Below are 19,266 nucleotides of genomic sequence, written 5' to 3' on the forward strand. Positions count from 1 at the left end.
TCTGTGTTGTTTAACATTACCACAAACGATTCTGATATAGCCAGCTGGGCATTGGTCTAGAGATTGGGGAGTAGAGGACGTAGGATCTAATTGCATACAGGAGGGTAAAAAAGAAGTTGGGTGGGAGTGGATATCTAGGGTTTTTTTTACTGTCTCACTGGGTGGATAATGGTGTCATTCCCAAATACAGAAAAAAAAAGAGACACCTTTGAGTGGCCCCTCCCCAAATAAAAGACCCATAGTACAACCTGGTGAATGTCTCATGGGCAAGTGGAGGTATCTCTTGCTTGGATTACTGCTACAGTTTCTTGCCACCAACGCCAAAGGACACGAAAGCATCCTATGCCTTTTCATGTATCGTTTATTGATGCCCGGCTGCCTCCTCAGTCCTTCCCCTAGCCAAAACAAAACCAAAACCCTGATCACTTTGTAACTGAGCAAGAGATCCTGTGTGCCAGGTGCAGAAAGCCAAACTCTTTGACAGCAGGTGTTTGCAGCAAAGTACGGGTTTATTTGCAGGGTGCCAAGCAAGGAAGTGGGAGATAGATCTCAGATTCACCCCATCTTGGTCTTTGAGTCAGGGACGTTTTAAAGGGGAAGAACAAAGAAACTGGGGTTAATCACAGTCTTCTTACATTTCTTAATCATGGTTTTGTGAGTCAGGTTGTCTCCAGTTTATGATTCTCTGGCCAGGTGATACAGGTCTGTGAGCTCATCTTGCCTTGGAGAAACATCCTGAGTTTGTATGTTAATGATGATGCATACATCTACAACAGCAATTTTAGTACATTAACGATGTTGTCAACAACAGCAGTCTTACTCATCTGACTTTGATTAGTGTTCAGTTAACACAGGATTGAGGTCAGAGGGGACAAGAAAGGGAATACAGTTGTGGAGGGAGAGATCAATCATAAACTCAGCAGGGGGGACTCGGTTTCAATTTCCTCTCTGCTACCGGCACAGTAGCTTTAAAAAATATCACTATTACTGCTCTTGACATTTTAAATAACTAACTTAAACGCCTCCAACTAAAATTCCCTTAAAAACAGATTTTTATTCAGCGTATAGCTTAAGTAACCCTCCTCAGACCTGTTTTCTTTATAGCTCCTGTTGAACGTTGAAATTTTCTTAGTTATCGTTTAAATTCATCTCTTCCGATTAAAATGTCAGCCTACTTATGACAGGGACTTCGTTTGCAGGCTTTATTGTTGCACAGTTCCCCACAGTGTAGGGCAGGTTATAAAAAAAAGTCCAACGCATGAAGTCCAGTCACTCTTATTTCACAATGATTTCATCGCTCTTCACGTTAACTCTACGCAATATCTTTATCCCCACTTTGTGAACGAGGAGACAGCTGCTTGGAATTAAAGATTCTTGCCCGGAGTTTCTTGGCAAATATGAAAGGGTACGACTCCAACCGGGTCAACTTCAAAGTCCTTGCAAACCCCGTCCAAAACCCAGCAAGACCAGACCAGAAATCTGAAACGAGAGCGGGCAGCAAAGCAGCCAACACTTCTCTCCCATTGGCTCCGCAGCTCCGGGAAGGGGCGGGGCAGAAGGACGCTGCCTGCCCAGGGTCGCTCGTGCTGACGTCAGCAAGGCGACGAGAAACATTTCTAGGAACCAGAGAGTACGGTGGGCTGCGCGGTGGGTCGGCTTTAAGGTGTTGGTTTATTCGCTGTGTGTGAAGAAGTGTTGGGGTTGGATTGTCGGGAGAAGGTCCGTATGGGCTCGGACCTCCCCGCTACCCCCTCACCCTTACGCCTTCTGAGTGGGTCTCGGCAGGAGGCGGTATCCACTGGGGACGTGTGAGGGAGGCGAAGTACGAAGACACCTGCGGCTGACTGCGCACAGGTTTGCTTAGCTTCTGGGCAACCGCCTGGCCTCGGAGTTGAATCAGTAGTGTCTGGAGGGATGGAGTGGTGCAAAAAGCTGAACTTGACCCGTGTGCTCTCCCCACTCACCCTGCCTTAGACCCTCTGCTCCTTATTTCGAATGGAAATAAGCCTACCCTGTCTTGTTAGCGTGGTTTCGAAAAGCAATTGAAAAAATGTGTTGGAAGGTATAAAGTGCATTGTTATTAAACGTAGTTGCTTAGTGAAAGTTAAGAAGCTGGTGGATACGGGAAAATAAAGTTTTTAGATTATTTATGTCTTTAAAATAGCCAATAACCTAGGGAGAGCCCCTGAGACTTCTGATTACTAAAGTAGCAGCCTCTACAGATATAAAGTAGCAAATATCTTAAAACTTAATGATCCCATTACATATATAATCTGTTTATCAGATTTTGCTTCCCCCCCACCCCCTTCTTATATGGTCCCAGAAATGTTTGGGCATCCAGTTAGTATAGCATTCTCTACTGGAGCGAATGTATTTATGATTCAGTTAATGAAAATGAAAACCTTAGACAACAAGAATAGATTTTGCCTTAATTCTCTATAGCAGCCACTGGGAAACTGGCAATTAAAAGTTTAAAAACATTTTAATTGTTGTATAGATATGTGTGGTGAATCTTGTAATTTGTCATAAAAAATGACTTTTTTTAAAAGAATTTAATCCATTTTATAATCTTGCCCCTTACTTTGATGTCAAGGGATTTTAGATTATAGTATATTAATCAAATTGTCCTCCTGTGGAAAATTAACTGCTGGATGTGTTTTTGCATTAAAACAGTGCTTTTTTTTTTTTTTTTGCATGTAGACTATAACCTTTTGTTTAAATGCTTTAGTATAATACATTCTGTAGTATAGGCAATTTGTTATTCATTTGGGGAGAGGGAAGCAGAAGGTCCCCTTCTGCACTAACTGAATCTTGAAGAATGGACTCATTCCCGTAATTTTAGTGCATGTTATGAAAAGCTTTCCTTATATTTACATAACGGTCATTTGTGTGTATGAGGAAAGCTTAAAAATTTTATCTTGTGCATCACAGAAAGAGCTAGTATTTATGGAAAAGACTGTAAGTACTAAAGTTACTTTATATTTAAAAATTTTGTGTTTAGAAATCATAGCATTTCCAAACCTTATGGGTGTCAGCATTATTGGTTCATTTTGCTCTCTTTAGAAATGTTTTATTTTCTGTATTGATATTGATTAAATGACATGGATGAATCAGTAGGGAAATGAGTTCAAATAAGCATAAACAAATAAAAAACTTGAATAATTAAAACAGACTATTTGATAAATCTTATTTGCTTTGAAATCCAGAAAATAAATTTCACAGTGGGAAAACAAAAATCACCTTTACCTTCAAGGAAATACTAGGAGTTGTGAAGTTTTTTTGTTGTTGTTCAGTCATCCCTAAAGTTTCTTTGATGAAATACTGTTTCAGATTTCCTTTTTTTTTAACTTTAAAAAATTTATTTATTTATTTATTTTTGGCTGCGTTGGGTCTTCGTTGCTGCGCGTGGGCTTTTTCTAGTTGCGGCGAGCAGGGGCTACTCTACGATGTGGTGCTCGGGCTTCTCACTGCGGTGGCTTCTCTTGTTGCAGAGCACGGGCTCTAGGCATGCAGGCTTCAGTAGTTGTGGCGCGCGGGCTCAGTAGTTGTGACTCGCGGGCTCTAGAGCGCAGGCTCAGTAGTTGTGGGGCACGGGCTTAGTTGCTCCGAGGCATGTGGGATCTTCCCGGACCAGGGCTCTAACCTGTGTCCCCTGCATTGGCAGGCAGATTCTTAACCACTGGGCCACCAGGGAAGCCCCAGATTTTCTTTTTATAGAATCTGCATTGAGAAGCCCAAAGAACATTGTATTGATATAATACTTTACTGAGTCGTAATACTATATTTAGAGTCTAAATTTAAATGAATTTATTGACAATTTAAAAATCAAACTAGAGGGAATTTCCTGGCGGTCCAGTGGTTAGGACTTGGCGCTCTTGGGGCCCTGGGTTGGATCTCTGGTCGGGGAACTAAGATCCTGCAAGCTGCCAAACAAACCAAACAAACAAACAAATAAATATCAAACTAGAGTATGAAGAGATTACTTCTTAATAATTATAAAAGTGGCTTGCTGTGTTACAATAATAATAAGCACAGTTTATATATAGAGAACTAAAACTGGATGGATGTAAGGGTTTTTTCTCTTCTTTCTATCAGAGGTTGGTTTTGCTTTCACCTAAATTCAGTTCCTAAAAGCAGACTTGATTTGCATTAGTCTTTTCAAAGTTACCATACAGGATTGTAACCACTTTATTTTAATCAATGTGTAACAACTGAAGAAAAATGAAAAAATTAAGCATGTGGTACTTTAGATTTGGTTTTATTTTGGGTAATTATTATTATTCATTTCTTTTTTACTTTGTGTTCTGAGAGAATTCTACATTTCTGCTTGTTTCATCCTCATCTATGTATATACCATTCCCCTCTCAAATTTTCTTCCACCTCTGACAGGGAGTTAGGTTGCTTGTATCAAAATTTCAACCTCATTGTTCTCAGCAAAGTTACCATAGACAGTTGGTAGTTCAGAGATTCTTTAACTGTGTGTCTTTGATGTAGTTATTTTTGTGAGGAGTGATTGTATAGAATTTTTTCTCTACTTCCCGCCCCCCAACAAACTCCCTAAAACTCCTTGTCCCCCTAACATTTCTGGAAATAGGTAGAATTCTCTGCTACCAGTGATGTTCAGATAAACTTCAGTGAAATGACTCTTCAGGAATTGGTGCATCAGGCTGCCTCCCGTTATTCGGATAAAATAGCTGTATGTTTTGATGAATGTAACAACCAGCCTCCAGTTTATTACACCTACAAGACTGTGGTTAACGCTGCTTCAGAATTATCAAATTTTCTGCTGTTACATTGTGACTTTCAAGGAATTCGGGAAATTGGTCTGTACTGCCATCCTGGGATAAACTTACCCTCTTGGATTTTAGGGTAATATTTTTTAGAACTAAAAATTTGATATCTTAAAGTAAGATTATTTTCAACAGATATTCTGTGCTGACTCTGTACTTTGTTTCTTTAGAATTCTGCAAGTCCCGGCTGCTTATGCACCTATTGATCCAGATTCACCACCAGCATTATCAATTCATTTTATGAAAAAATGTAATCTAAAGTATATCCTTGTTGAAAAACAGCAAATTAATGTAAGTGTGGGTATTTCAGTTGTTTGTTTGTATTTTTATGTGTTACATTTACTTTTCAATTGAAGGGGTCCCATCCCCTGTCTTGATTTCTAAATTCACTAACTCAGCAAAATTTCTTGGTCTCAGCACTGTTGACATTTTGGGTTGGGTGTTTGTTGTGAGGAGTGTCCTGTACATTATAGGATGTTTAGTAACCCCCATGGCCTCATCTAATAATTGCCAGTAGCACCCCCTAGTTGCAACAACCAAAATTGTCTTCAGACATTGCCAGATGTCTCCTGGAGGCACCCTCCACCCCGCATGCTCCACTGAGAACCACTGCTCAATGGCATGGACATATCTTCTAGCCTCATAATAATGTATTGTGCATTGTTTTGAATTTACTTTCTCTTTCCAAAGTTGTTCTTATAGTAGGAAACTTTTATAATACTTGATACTTTTATCTTGGTGTATTTATGGCAACTTACAGTGGTCAGCAACATTAAAGAACTGTATCCAAGCTTAGATTTTGAAAAAGAGATTGGCACTTAAACCAGACCTTTCTGGAAAACTAAATTTATTATTTTTTTTATTTTTAAGTGACTGCCAACCAGAGATCTAGCCAAGAAACACTGCTTCAGGGGCGAGAATTGGTATTATATGTTAAGCAGGGTACCCCATGTTTCATTATTATTTCTTCATTTCTTGTTTATAAAATATTGTTTTACCATGGAGAAAACATTATAGAAACTATATTCAATTTAGCCTATTGTTACCCATTTCCTATATGAACCATTTTATATTAGGGGTAACTTAAATGCATTTTACCTATTTGTATATATGTGTGTGCATCTATATCTGTAATATATAGCAGTAAGACAATTCAAAAGCTTCAGATATTATATGGAGGACGTCCTAGAGAATAATGGGTATTAGAGTAAGGCCTCCAGAAAGAGACAATAAAGTATTAATTTGGTTAATAAATATTTTCTAAGTACACATATATCAGTGTCTGGCCACAGTTTTCTCTTCTGTTCCTCAAATTGGTTATTTGTTGATAAGTTAGCAAGACTAAAATGAGGATGTGATATTCATTTTTTTAACAACCTTGGTGAAAGTTCTATAGACAAGGTGGGTGGGTGGGAGAATTAATTGTCAATATCAAGCTATTCTTTATAACTGCATATAGGAAGGAGTTGAGTACATAGCAGCAAACCCCACAGAAACTACCTTGCTTCCTGTTCCATGATTTTGATGATGGTGTAAGTGTTCTTCCTTCACTTAACACAGGAGCAATCATTGTATTTATTGATCATCTACTGTATGCCCATGATCCACTAGAGTAGTGGTTTTCAGCTGGCCATGATTTTACCTGCCAGGAAACATTCTGCAGTGTCTGGAGATATTTTTTATTGTCATGATGGAAAGGGGGTGCACTGGCTTCTAATGGGTAGAGGCCAGGGATGCTGCTAAAAACCCTACAATGCATAAGACAGTCCCCACAAAGATTTAACTGTTCCAGAATGTCAGTAGTGTTTAGATTGAGAAACTCTGCACTAGAGACAGGGTGTTTGGGAGGGCATTGGTATGTGAAAGCAGCCTAAGATATGATTCTTGCCCCCCAGTTGCTTATATAGTTGGAGAGAAAAGGTTAGTACTTCCAAGGTCTGCATAGTGTGATATTGCCCTAAGCAAAGTATACGTAACCTAGTAGAGATAGGACAGTTTTAATGGAGGAGGATGGTATTTGAGCTAGGTCTTAATTTTTTTCACATTACAGGATATACCACACCTTACACCTAAAACCACAACACAAACACAAACAGAAAACTCCTGGTCCTGGGTTGTGATCTTTTCCTCTCATTTAAATTGATTTCTTTATTGTGAAAACTTGTTATGCTTCATTAAGCTGCTGCTTATCAACCTAAAAAGATATACTCAAAGCAAACTTCTGTATTAATCTATTTCCATCTACCAAATAACTGAGCCAGAAACTCAGCAATCTTCTCAAGCTCACTCCCTATCCAGAAAGTCATCAAGTCCTATTGATTCTTTCTTCATAGACCCTTTCTATCTACTTCTGCTGCAACAGACCATTCAGGCCCATATAGCATATCTGAATTGTTATGAAAGGTTCATTAAAGGCTCTCATTTATCAGAGTCTTGCATATCAGTCTCTCCTTGACAAGCTAAGTCTAGTCTGTGCTATTGCCACTTTCAGTTAGATCCCATCACAGGTTAAGGTCTAAACTCCTTGGTGTTGAGTATACAGTTATTAAGGATTAGCATCTCATCTCCTATCAATAGCACTACTTATCTTCTCCATCTCCCCCAATTCTGCAGCTTATTGGAATGTGTACTGTTCTCCATAACACCAGCTTTGTCAGGTCAGATACTGTGTATTGACTTGTTTGTTTAAAGTACCCCTCTTTATTTGGAAAATAGCTACTTATAACACAAATATTACATATGAAGAATCAATCTCTGACCTTCCAGGCAAGTTAAGTTCAGCCTTCTCTGTTCTCATTCATGGTTTGTTTTTTTTTTTCTTTTGATTGATTGATTGACTGATTTTGGCTGTGCCGTGGTATGTGGGATCTTAGTTCCCAGACCACGGATCGAACCTGCGCCCCCTGCAGTGGAAGCATGGAATCTTAACCACTGGACCACCAGGGAAATCCCCTGTTCTCATTCACATTTAAAGCATATTTCATTATCACACCACATTACACTGAAGTTGTGTGTTTTTATGTCTCTATTTTAAAGATGAGTTTGAAAGTAAGCACCGCACTTTACTCTTGGAGGTTTCTCATTTATCTTTTTATTCTTGGATATATAGCAAGTACAGTTGACCCTTGAACAACTCAGGGGTTAGGGACAGACTTCTGTGCAGTGGAAAATTCCCCTATAACTTTACAGTTGTCCTTGGTACCCGCATCCACAGATTCAATCAACCTCGGATATAAGTGGACCTGTGCAATTCAAACCCATGTTCAAAAGTCAGCTGTACTTAAAAAAAAAAAAAAAAAGCTATGTTGAATGAGTAAATGAATACTTAATATTCTATATATATTCTATATGAAAGAGAATGCCTTTTAACATATTAATGTTGTAAAACTTTGTTCCCCATTTAACACAGAAATTCAAATCTTCCTATGAAACATTATTGAACTATGATGTGTTTACAGTAGAACATAATGACCTAGTACTCTTCAGACTTCACTGGAAAAATGTTGAGGTGAGCTTGATGCTAAATAATAGCATAAGAAGAGAGACATATGAAAAAGAAAAAATGACAAAGAGCATGAATTCTGAGAACAGCAGTAAAGAAAAGTCAGAAGAGCACATGGATGTGAGGCTAAAGCATTGCTTGGCCTATGTTCTCCATACATCAGGCACCACGGGGATACCTAAGATTGTCAGAGTCCCTCATGCATGTATAGTGCCAAACATCCAGCACTTCCGGTAAGTTCTATCCTTAGAATCCTTCTTCAGAACTCGTATTTTAAAGGGAAAAATTAATTTTGAAATACCTGTTCTTTATAACTCTTGTTCCTAAATTGACCGTCCTAAGTACTTGGGTCTCTTGTTTCAGCTATATCTGAACTTTAGTTCTCTGCAGAGTAGGGCTTTACCTGTTTGATCCAGACCTGGAGCCAAACAACAATCAAATGATATGGCTGGAAGCTTTGCTTCTTAATTATTAGTAAGAAGAGAGGAAACATATTCCTGGCAGAGGTACCTACAGAGGTATGGGAGAAAGAAGGAGCTTGGCTTGCTAGAGTGCACTGGGCAGAGCTGAAGAGTGGGAGAGTAGGAGTCATATGACCTGAGGGGGCAGGCACCTGGTGTGCTCTGTTGGAGAAGTTTGAACTTAATCCAAGGAACCATTAAAAAATTTTGCATTTCATTATGTTTAGTCTGGTAGCATTGTTGAGTTGGTTTTACTGTTATGGGAAATGAGAAATCTCTATAAAGTTGAGATTCTCAACTTCTGAAGAAAGGAGGAAATAGAGGAGGAAAGGAACCAGAGGAGAGTAGGCTTAGAAAATCAGAGGAGGAAACAGAAATAGAAATGGAAACCTCATGGGACACATACGTAATTTTATGTCATTATAAGTTTTATGTAATTAAAAATTTTTTAGTAACCACATTTAGAAAGTAAAAAGTGGGGACTTCCCTGGTGGCGCAGTGATTAAGAATCCGCCTGCCAATGCAGGAGACATGGGTTCGATCCCTGGTCCGGGAAGATCCCACATGCCGCGGAGCAACTAAGCCCGTGTGTCACAACTACTGAGCCTGCGCTCTAGAACCTGTGAGCCACAGCTGCCAAGCCCATGTGCCTAGAGCCCGTGCTCTGCAACAAGAGAAGCCACTGCAATGAGAAGCCCACACACCGCAACAAAGAGTAGCCCCCACTCACCACAGCTAGAGAAAGCCTGCGTGCAGCAACAAAGACCCAACGCAGCCAAAAATAAATAAATTAATTAATTTTAAAAAGTAAAAAGTGAAATTAATTTTAACAATATATCTTATTCAGTATACTCCAAATATCATTTTAATATGTATCAATATAAAAATTTAGTGAGGTACTTTACATTCTTTTTTTTTTTTTTAATTTTTGGCTGCGTTGGGTCTTCGTTGCTGCACAAGGGCTTTCTCTAGTTGCAGTGAGCGGGGGCTACTCTTCGTTGCTGTGAGCGGGCTTCTCATTGCAGTGGCTTCTCTTGTTGCAGAACGTGCGGGCTCGGTAGTTGTGGCTCGTGGGCTCTAGAGCGCAGGCTCAGTAGTTGTGGTGCATGGGCTTGGTTGCTCTGCAGCATGTGGGATCTTCCTGGATCAGTGATCGAACTGGTGTTGACTGCATTGCCAGGCAGTTTCTTAACCACTGTGCCATCAGGGAAGTCCTACATTCTTTTTTATATACTAATTATTTTCAAAATCTAGCACGTATTTTATAAACATCTCTATGTGGACCAGTCGCATTGTTAGTGCTCAATAGGCACATGTATCTAGTGGCTACCGTATTGGATGCCCAGGTCTAGAAGGAAGGAATGGTTAAATGCTGCAGAGGTGTCTGTTGTAATTGGCAATCTGTTTTTTTAGTTTTAGTTTTGTTTTTAATATTTATTTTATTTATTTATTTTAATTTTTGGCTGCGTTGGGTCTTAGTTGTGGCACGCAGGATCTTCATTGTGGCATGTGGGATCTTTTGTTGAGGCGCATGGGCTCTTCGTGTGGCTTCTCTCTGGTTCTGGTGTGCAGGTTTTCTCTCTCTAGTTGTGGTGTGTGGGCTCTGTAGTTTGCAGCACGCGGGCTTCTCTCTAGTTGAGGTGCGCAGGCTTAGTTCCCCGACCAGAGATTGAACCCGCATCCCCTGCATTAGAAGGCGGATTCTTTAACACTGGACCACCAGGGAAGTCCTGACAATCTGGTTTTTAGTGACTTCACTTCTAATTCCCAGGGCTGAAGACAGTACAGGCTGGAGATAAGAGAATGAGAGATAAGGAAATGGAGACAACAAAAGTAAAGTGTTATTTTCTAGAAACTAGTTTTAATAGAAGAGAAAGGATTCTGGGAGGGTGTAGCTTTTTTATCTTTGATTTTAGATGGGAGAGACTTGTAGGCTGAGCATAAAGACCTGGTAGAGAGGATTGGTTAGAAAAATCAAGTAGTCGGAATATGGTAAAGGAGTAAGATATTTTGAGATGGGAGGAGATGATATTTAAAATACTCTCTCTTCTTTAGAGAGCCTTAAAAGGATAAGAGGGATAATAAGTTACATAAATTCTTTATGTAATAAGGAATGTTAGAGGAAGTTGATGGATTGTAACTTTAGAAAGAAATAGGATGCAATGTCCTATGCTAACATTATGGGAAGTGAGGTGGGGATGGAGATATAGGCAACTTGAAGAGAGTGGAACTGATTTGGAATCTAGGAGAGGTGGGAGAGACAGCTGACTAAGAGGCACTGGGCCTAACAGGCAGGAATTGTCTGTAAGGTGAGAGCAAATATGTGCTCAGTGAGGGGTGAGGGGCTAATTTGTGAGTAGAGTGTACAAATTTCTTTTTTTTTTTTTTAAAGATTGAATTTTTTTTTTTTTTTTTTTTTTAAAGGATTTTCTTATTTATTTATTTATTTATTTTTGGCTGTGTTGGGTCTTCGGTTCATGCGAGGGCTTTCTCCAGTTGCGGCAAGCGGGGGCCACTCTTCATCGCGGTGCGGGGACCGCCCTTCATCGCGGTGCGCGGGCCTTTCTCTATCGCGGCCCCTCCCATCGCGGGGCACAGGCTCCAGACGCGCAGGCTCAGCAATTGTGGCTCACGGGCCCAGCTGCTCCGTGGCATGTGGGATCTTCCCAGACCAGGGCCCGAACCCGTGTCCCCTGCATTAGCAGGCAGATTCTCAACCACTGCGCCACCAGGGAAGCCCGAGTGTACAAATTTCTTGATAGCTATTTTGTGCTTGAACTTAATGAACTCTATTTGCTTATTAAACCCTTCTTGGTTTACTTTTAGGTTCACAAGTAAGCAAAGCTAAATAATTGGATTCTGAAAGATGAAATGTTAAGATATCCAATTTAGAAATTGAAACAGTGATGTTAAATTTTCTATTTGATTTGGACTTAAATCACCAAGCTAGGGAGTACCAAATTTCAGCTGACTCCCCAGATATTATCAGAATAACCTGTTAGTAAGATAAAGCTGAGTTTATTGCTTACATTGGTAGGAGAGAATGCTGCCTACCTCCAAGAGTATGATGGTCTCAGAGGGAGAAGGGCAGGATCTGATTTACTGAGATTTTGAAGTAAGGTAGATCTTTCTTTTTTTTTTTAATTAAGTAATTTATTTATTTTTGGTTGCATTGGGTCTTCGTTGCTGTGCACGGGCTTTCTCTAGTTGCAGCGAAGCAGGGGCTGCTCTTCTTTGCGGTCCGCGGGCTTCTCATTGCGGTGGCTTCTTTTGTTGCAGAGCACGGGCTCTAGGCTTGTGGCCTTCAGTAGCTGTGGCTCGTGGGCTTCAGTACTTGTGGCTCGCGGGCTTCAGTACTTGTGGCTCACAGGCTCTAGAGCACAGGCTCAGTAGTTGTGGTGCACGGGCTTAGTTGCTCCACAGCATGTGGGATCTTCCCAGACCAGGGCTCGAACCCGTGTCCCCCGCATTGGCAGGCGGATTCTTTATTTATGTATTTATTTTATTTATTTTTGTCTGCATTGGGTCTTCGTTGCTGCGCGCAGGCTTTCTCTAGTTGCGACGAAGGTGGGCTACTCTTAGTTGCGGTTTGCGGGCTTCTCATTGCGGTGGCTTCTCTTGTTGTGGAGCATGGGCTCTAGGCGTGCGGGCTTCAGTAGTTGTGGCTCGCGGGCTCTAGAGCGCAGGCTCAGTAGTTGTGGTGCACGGACTTAGTTGCTCCGCAGCATGTGGGATCTTCCCGGACCAGGGATCAAACCCGTGTCCCCTGCATTGGCAGGCGGATTCTTAACCACTGCACCACGAAGGAAGTCCCTGGCAGGTGGATTCTTAACCACTGCACCACCAGGGAGGTTCCTAGATCTTTCAGTACAGGGGCTTAATGTAAGGATTGGGTAAGGTTTGTGATATAATCATGATGGATTGGTGGAAATAGCAAAGGAACTTTTGAGAAAAGAGGTTCAGAGAGTCTTGGGTTGTAAACTGTTTTTGATGCTTTTGCTAAAGAGATGATTTGGTTTTCATTAATGAACAATAAAGTTATATGTAACTTCTGTTTTCTTGGTTTAGAGTCTCCTAGAATAATAAAACTGTGCTAATGAAGACAATGTAAATAGTAAGTCCTATTAATATAGGCAGTAAAGTCAGTAAACTGTGTGAGGGTAAACCTTTTTTGTTTTGTTTTTTTTAGCTGTGACAGTACTACTCTCTGAAAGCAGATTATGGGACTGATTTGCTTTTTGTCTTTTGCTTTATTGTTTTAATAAGAACATGTGAGAAGAATTGTGTTGTTTATGCCCATAGACATTTTACAAAGACAGATATGGTATCTTCTGTAGTGATAACATGGAATTGAACTTCCCTTAAAATATTTTCTAATCTTTCTAGATTATGTCAAAACAAAAAAAGAAAAAAAAGCTGAATAGCTGCTCTTTGATAGCTGTGCATCAAATATATAGTCTTTAGTTGTATAAGCATTTGTGAGCTTTTAGTTTTTAAGGAACTGTTTTGTTTTTTGTGCACAGTTACCTAGTTTGATTGCAGAGTCAGAAATGAAATAGAAATTTAAAACTCCTTTTGTTTCAGTCAAAGAAGAAAAGTAGCTCAGTGAAGTTAAAAAAAAGTAAAAAAAAAAAAAAAAAAGTAGAACTTTTCTATTATTTTATTGTGGCTTTTTTTTAAGCCCCCTTTCACTTCTGGAGCTTGATGACTTAATATAGTACTCTGAAGGAATGCCCAACAAAACATATCCTTTTTATATATTTGTTTAGATTATTTATCTTGTTAAATATATTTTTGTAATCATATCTTAAAGAGAAGTACATGGGCTTCCCTGGTGGCGCAGTGGTTTAAACTCCACCTGCCAATGCAGGGGACGTGGGTTCGAGCCCTAGCCCGGGAAGATCCCACATGCTGCGAAGCAACTAAGCCCGTGCACCACAACTACTGAGCCTGCGCTCTAGAGCTCACGAGCCACAACTGCTGAAGCCCTTGCACCTAGAGCCTGTGCTCCGCAACAAGAGAAGCCACCGCAATGAGAAGCCCGTGCACTGCAACAAAGAGCAGCCCCCGCTTGCCGCAACTAGAGAAAGCAGCACAGCAGTGAAGACCCATCGCAATCAAAAATAAATAAAATAAATTTATTTTAAAAAAAATTATATATATATATATATATATATATATATATATATATATATATATATATAATTAGATTTAAAAACCTATATTGTTGGGGAAGAAAAACTTTACCCTCTTAAGTTCAGTGTCTGGGAACCTGTGAATTAGACTGACAAAAGACAGATTAACAGAGAAAAAATGTTTATTCATATACATATGGGAGCTAACAAAAGAAATAGCTCGCTCATTGTAGGGGAGGCAAACTTTTACCTTTGTCAATGAAAATTCAATTAACAAATTAAGAAGAAAAAAGGGAATTTTATTCGAGCCAAACTGAGGATTATAACCCGAGAGAGTCTCAGAAAGCTCTGAGAACTGTTCTGCCTGTTAAAAGTCGAAGGCACACTCATACATTTTCTGGACAAATGATCATATGCCAAAATGACATACTGATATTTTACATAAAGTTCTCCAAAGATATATATAGTCCAGGTAAGCATGTACAAAGCGAGTTGCAAGTCATTACGACCCCCTACAGAGTTGGGAAAGAATGCTGTTCTTTTAAGAAGTCACATTGCTAGCATCAGAAGAAAGGGGGGAGAAATGATCTTTTACAGTGGAGGAGGCATTCACATCTTTGAGGAGGCTTGGTTAAGGTGTAATGCAGATGCACGCTGCACAGTTGGGAAGGAGGTGGGGGAGACCCAAACAGACACAGAGAATTTTATGTTTAAATTTTCTTGTCTCGCCTTAAAACGTCAATTTTATTTCATCACTTTTTACCCTCTTAGGGTTCTTTTTGGCTGGGTCTGAGCATTAGATTGACAAAAGAAAGGTCAATAGAAGAAAAGCATACATTTAAGTATAACAAGTTTTATGTGGCACAGGGTCCTTCATAAGGAATGACCCAAAGAGATGACAAGACTATATTAGGTTAAACAAAGAAAGGCAATTGTGGAAAAGTGACTAAACTGTGTGGGGAGGCTAAAGGAAGATAAGAATTATTTTAACCAGGTCTGTTTGTATAGAGTTCTCTTGCTTTCAGCGTCTCATCCTTGATATTAAGAACATTACTTTCCTTCTGGTATAGGGAGGACATCTTTCATGTGGGAATTTCATCTGCCTTTATGAAAAACAGGAAAGTCAGAGTGTTTTTGTTTTGCTGTTTTTCAAGTGCCTTTAACTCAAAATGGTCAATATACCAGAGCTGCATATTTTGGGGTAGCATGTTCTGAACTCCATCATTAAATGCTTAAAGTTGGGGCTTATCTACCTAACTTAGTAGGGGAAAGGGAGGGGAAGAAAGGCTTCTATGGGAAATACAAATTGGTTTCTTTAGGAAAGACAAAAGCAGATAAGAAACTTTGTGGTAATGTTGGCCTATGCATATGAGGGTAGTTTCATCATGTCGTCAGGGCCATAAAACTCCCCAGTAGAGGGGTTTATGGTGGGTTTACTCTTGGTGTACTTTTGGGAGTAAAAGTCACCCTGAAGATGGAATTTATGGTAGTCTCATTCCCCAGAAGTTTCTGCTATCAATCAGATAAGGGAAGCTCCAGGAAGGCTTCTTTCTGCATCTGTTGAATCCAAAATGTCTTCAGCTTAAAATAATCTTCATACCAACCCTGGAGTTCCAAGTGGGTCCCCACAATACCATACTTGAAGACATTTTGAAGTTAAGGTAATCCCTGCTTTTAGATAGAATGAGTTTTTTGTCTTTAAATTGAAAAGTGTTATAGGCTCATCGCTGACCATCCATGCTCTATAATACCCTTATCACATATATTCTGTTCTGCTCTTTGTTGAGTTACTAAGAGAAAATGCCAAATAATGGGAAAAGGGAGTCAGAGGTCTCTATTAATCATCATTCAATAAGTAGTATAGGAGAAGTCAAGATTCTACCTGAAAAACAGAACTGGGAGTATATATCAGGGATCTATTACAAGGAATTGGCTTACACTTGTGGGGCTGGCTAAGCAAGACTGAAGTCCATTGGGTAGACAATTAGAAAGGGGTGATTGTGAACAGACTGGAACCCCATGGGCATGTGCTTGTCCACAGGCAAGTCAGGGAAGAGGATCCAGGGGAAAGGGAGAGTAACTGCTGAACTAGCTAATTGCTGATCCAGCTGCTGTTTGGAGTCTCTTCAGAGAAGGCCTAAACACTCTCTTAAAGGCCTTCCAACTGAGTTAATCCAGCCAATGCAGGATAACCTCCCTTTTGATTAAAGTCAGCTTATCAGGGACTTTAATCGTATCTACAAAATCCCTTCACAGCAGCACCTAAGCTAGTGTTTGATTGAATAAATGGGAGAAGGTGTGTGTGCTATCAAATGACAGCTGTCCGCCTTCTGTCCTCCAACTGTCTAGAGAGAATATCCCTTGTCTTCTACCCTAACGGGAAACATACTATCAATAGAAAGGGAATTCTGAGGACCGTAATTCAGTCCAGTCAAGTTGATGCATCAGAAGGCCATCACATATGATAAAATACATCATGGTAAAAAGTGGCTTTGCTTTAAATGGCTTTTAATCCTTACATTTATAAAGAAGAGTTCTAGAATTAATAGCACCGTTTTGGTTAATCTAAGAGAAAAAAAAATCTGGCCAACATCTGGAAACTTAATGGTTGTAAATACTTCTTTAGGATATGTGTTTACTAAATGTTAGGCATTTCTCATAATTACATTCTGTTTTGCCTTAGGGTGCTTTTTGAGATCACTCAAGAAGATGTTTTGTTTCTGGCTTCACCTCTGACCTTTGATCCTTCTGTTGTGGAAATATTTGTTGCTCTATCAAGTGGTGCCTCTCTGCTTATTGTACCAACTTCTGTCAAAGTGCTCCCGTCAAAATTAGCTGCTGTTCTCTTTTCCCATCACAGAGTGACTATTTTACAGGTACATTTTAGTAGCAAATGAAATGTTTTGTCTTTAATTATTCAGTATTTTAAGTGTGTTAGAGACTATTTTATATTCCTGTAGCTCTTTACAATGGATTAATGATAATCTAGTTAGATTATCAAGGGCTGTCTTCCTGATGATGTCGCTTTTTGTTTGTTTGAGAATGAAAAAAATCAGTTAATTCTGTCTAGAAAATTCTTTTACTATGCACTTTGTACATACTATAGTAAGTAAAGGAACTTTTACTCAAATCTGTTGGGATATGCCTCTCTTGTCTTAAAGTTTTGAGTTTATTGTGTTTCCCACTAAAAGCTGCTTTAAGTAAGTTAAATTATAATTGACTTAGAAATTTAGATTTTCTGATTTTTACATCGGTATGTTTTATATTAACCTAAAAAAATATATTTTTTAAGTTTGGCATTTTTGAAGATTTAAAAAATATATATGTGAAAGTATGTGACTTGTACTGTAGCCTAAAGATATAGCATTGCAAGTGGTTAATGAAACTAGAGAGAATTAATAAAATTATATGCATATCATGATAAATTAAAATTTTTTAAAATGAGACTTGAGAGGATGTTAAATTTCTTCCCAGAGACAGAATTTGATGCTGACTTTCTTTTTAGGAAATGTGTTTTTCTTCCTATTAAAAAAACCATTATATATAAATGAAATGAGTATAGCAATGCAGTTTGCTAGGTATCAGTGGTATAAATTCTCATCTGTTGGTGAATCATTCTATGAATCTGGGCAAGATTTTAATACAACTTTTATTTTCCTGTAAAATTCAAGGAGCATAATTTTTCAGGGAATATTTGCTAAGTACCTTAATAGTGTCTTACACCTCTCTAAATCTGACCCCCTTGCTTAATGTTAAAGCACAATCTCAGATAAATTTACTTTAGCAGTGGTTTTTAACTTTTCTGGGATCATAGATCCTTCTGAGAAATGGATACACATTTACTAACTCTGTTCCCAAAATACAGCAAATTTCGCATATAGTTTCATTGTGATTTTATATAACTCACAATACATATTTACTTGGAATATTATGAGCAGATCACATTTGACTTGGTTTGAGTAAGGAAGAGAAGCACAAAAGCTGACAGACTAACCTTTCTTTCGTATAAGACACATGTCTTGTAGTGAATTTTAGCTTTATTTTATTATCAGGGTTCACCTTTTCCCTCCAGAGTCAATTTCTTACCAAATAATATGTAAGTCATCAAGGAGATACATATATATATATTTTTTTAAGAGCTCCTTTTACAGATTTTATTTACAGATAACCTTGCCCAAACCTAATTGGATATTAAACAAGGATCTTAAAAGCTCTCAAAGAGAATACATGCTACTAAAGTTTTGAGAATTGGAAAAAATAGAATATCTTGAGTTATTGCGGGAGAGAAAGACCCCAAAGTGAGATGGACTAAGCTTCTGAGGAAATTAAGAACCTCTTTATCTCAGGAGTAAGAGTTTTCTCTTGCGAAGAAAGGGCCAGTATTTGGTTTCTTACAAACCTAAAGTATATTTGGGAATTTTTTGCATACTCTGGGTAACAAAGTTATATTATTTAAACTTGATGCCTTTTAAAAGTGAAACCTTTTAGTTAGAGCAAAATCTTAGGTTGCTAGCTACCAAAGGGTCAACATAAGTGTTTTTCATTTTTACGTAAATTTTTACTTAGACAATCTGGAAGAAAACTATAATATTTTCTATCATGTTTTTCTGTTATTTGCTAAGTCCTGTTTTCCTATGCCTAAGGTGATTTGGTAGCAAAGGATGTTGAGTTGTCCTGTGCCAATAAATTGATCATTTCAGTTTATCAGTATCTGAAAAGTGTTACTATGCTTTACCTTGCTGAATATTCATAGTTGTGCATTCATTTGTAGAGTTCAAAGTTGAAATTATCCTTAACACTAGAAATTAGGCCAGAATGTTTCAGATTTGCTTTACTGAAAATGGAGAGCAGGACCATTCAGTCGTCATTTTGACAAGAGATTTTCCTTATGATAAAAGTCTTGGGGGCTTCCCTGGTGGCGCAGTGGTTAAGAATCTGCCTGCCAATGCAAGGGACACGGGTTCGAGCCCTGGCCTGGGAAGATCCCACATGCCGCGGAGCAACTAAGCCCGTGCGCCACAACTACTGAGCCTGCGCTCAAGAGCCCGCAAGTGACAACTACTGAGCCCACGTGCCACAACTACTGAAGCCTGTGCGCCTAGAGCCCATGGTCCGCAACAGGAGAAACCACGACAATGAAAAGCCCATGCACCACAATGAAGAGTAGCTCCTGCTCACCACAACTAGAGAAAGCCCCCGCACAGCAACGATGACCCAACACAGCCAAAAATAAAAACAAACAAATAAATAAATAAATTTATTAAAAAAAAAAAACACAACTCTTGGTGGAACAGTTAAGAGCTTGATTTAGGATCATTTCAGGATAAATAGGGTGACCACTGTAATTTATTACCAAAAACTTGGAATCCTGAGAGTGA

The 19,266-nt window shown here is 39.1% G+C and overlaps 1 protein-coding gene across 6 annotated transcripts in view; it reads left to right on the top strand.

The window, feature by feature from the left end:
* The first annotated feature begins 1,607 nt into the window (after positions 1–1,607).
* AASDH (aminoadipate-semialdehyde dehydrogenase) overlaps positions 1,608–19,266 on the top strand; it is a 37,854-nt gene continuing 20,195 nt past the window's right edge. The window contains exons 1-5 of one of the 6 annotated variants that reach the window (XM_057546810.1): positions 1,608–1,630; positions 4,595–4,869; positions 4,961–5,081; positions 8,200–8,525; positions 16,572–16,764. In XM_057546810.1, coding sequence (XP_057402793.1) covers positions 4,640–4,869; positions 4,961–5,081; positions 8,200–8,525; positions 16,572–16,764 — 870 coding nt within the window. In that variant the 5' untranslated portion in view covers positions 1,608–1,630; positions 4,595–4,639. Of the gene's footprint in view, positions 1,855–4,594; positions 4,870–4,960; positions 5,082–8,199; positions 8,526–15,446; positions 15,550–16,571; positions 16,765–19,266 lie in introns of those variants that run through there. The other 5 variants (XM_007165286.2, XM_057546811.1, XM_057546812.1 and 2 more) reach the window with 5 other exon arrangements.

This window comes from Balaenoptera acutorostrata, chromosome 5, assembly GCF_949987535.1.
Source record: "Balaenoptera acutorostrata chromosome 5, mBalAcu1.1, whole genome shotgun sequence".
NCBI classification, from domain to species: Eukaryota; Metazoa; Chordata; class Mammalia; order Artiodactyla; family Balaenopteridae; genus Balaenoptera; species Balaenoptera acutorostrata.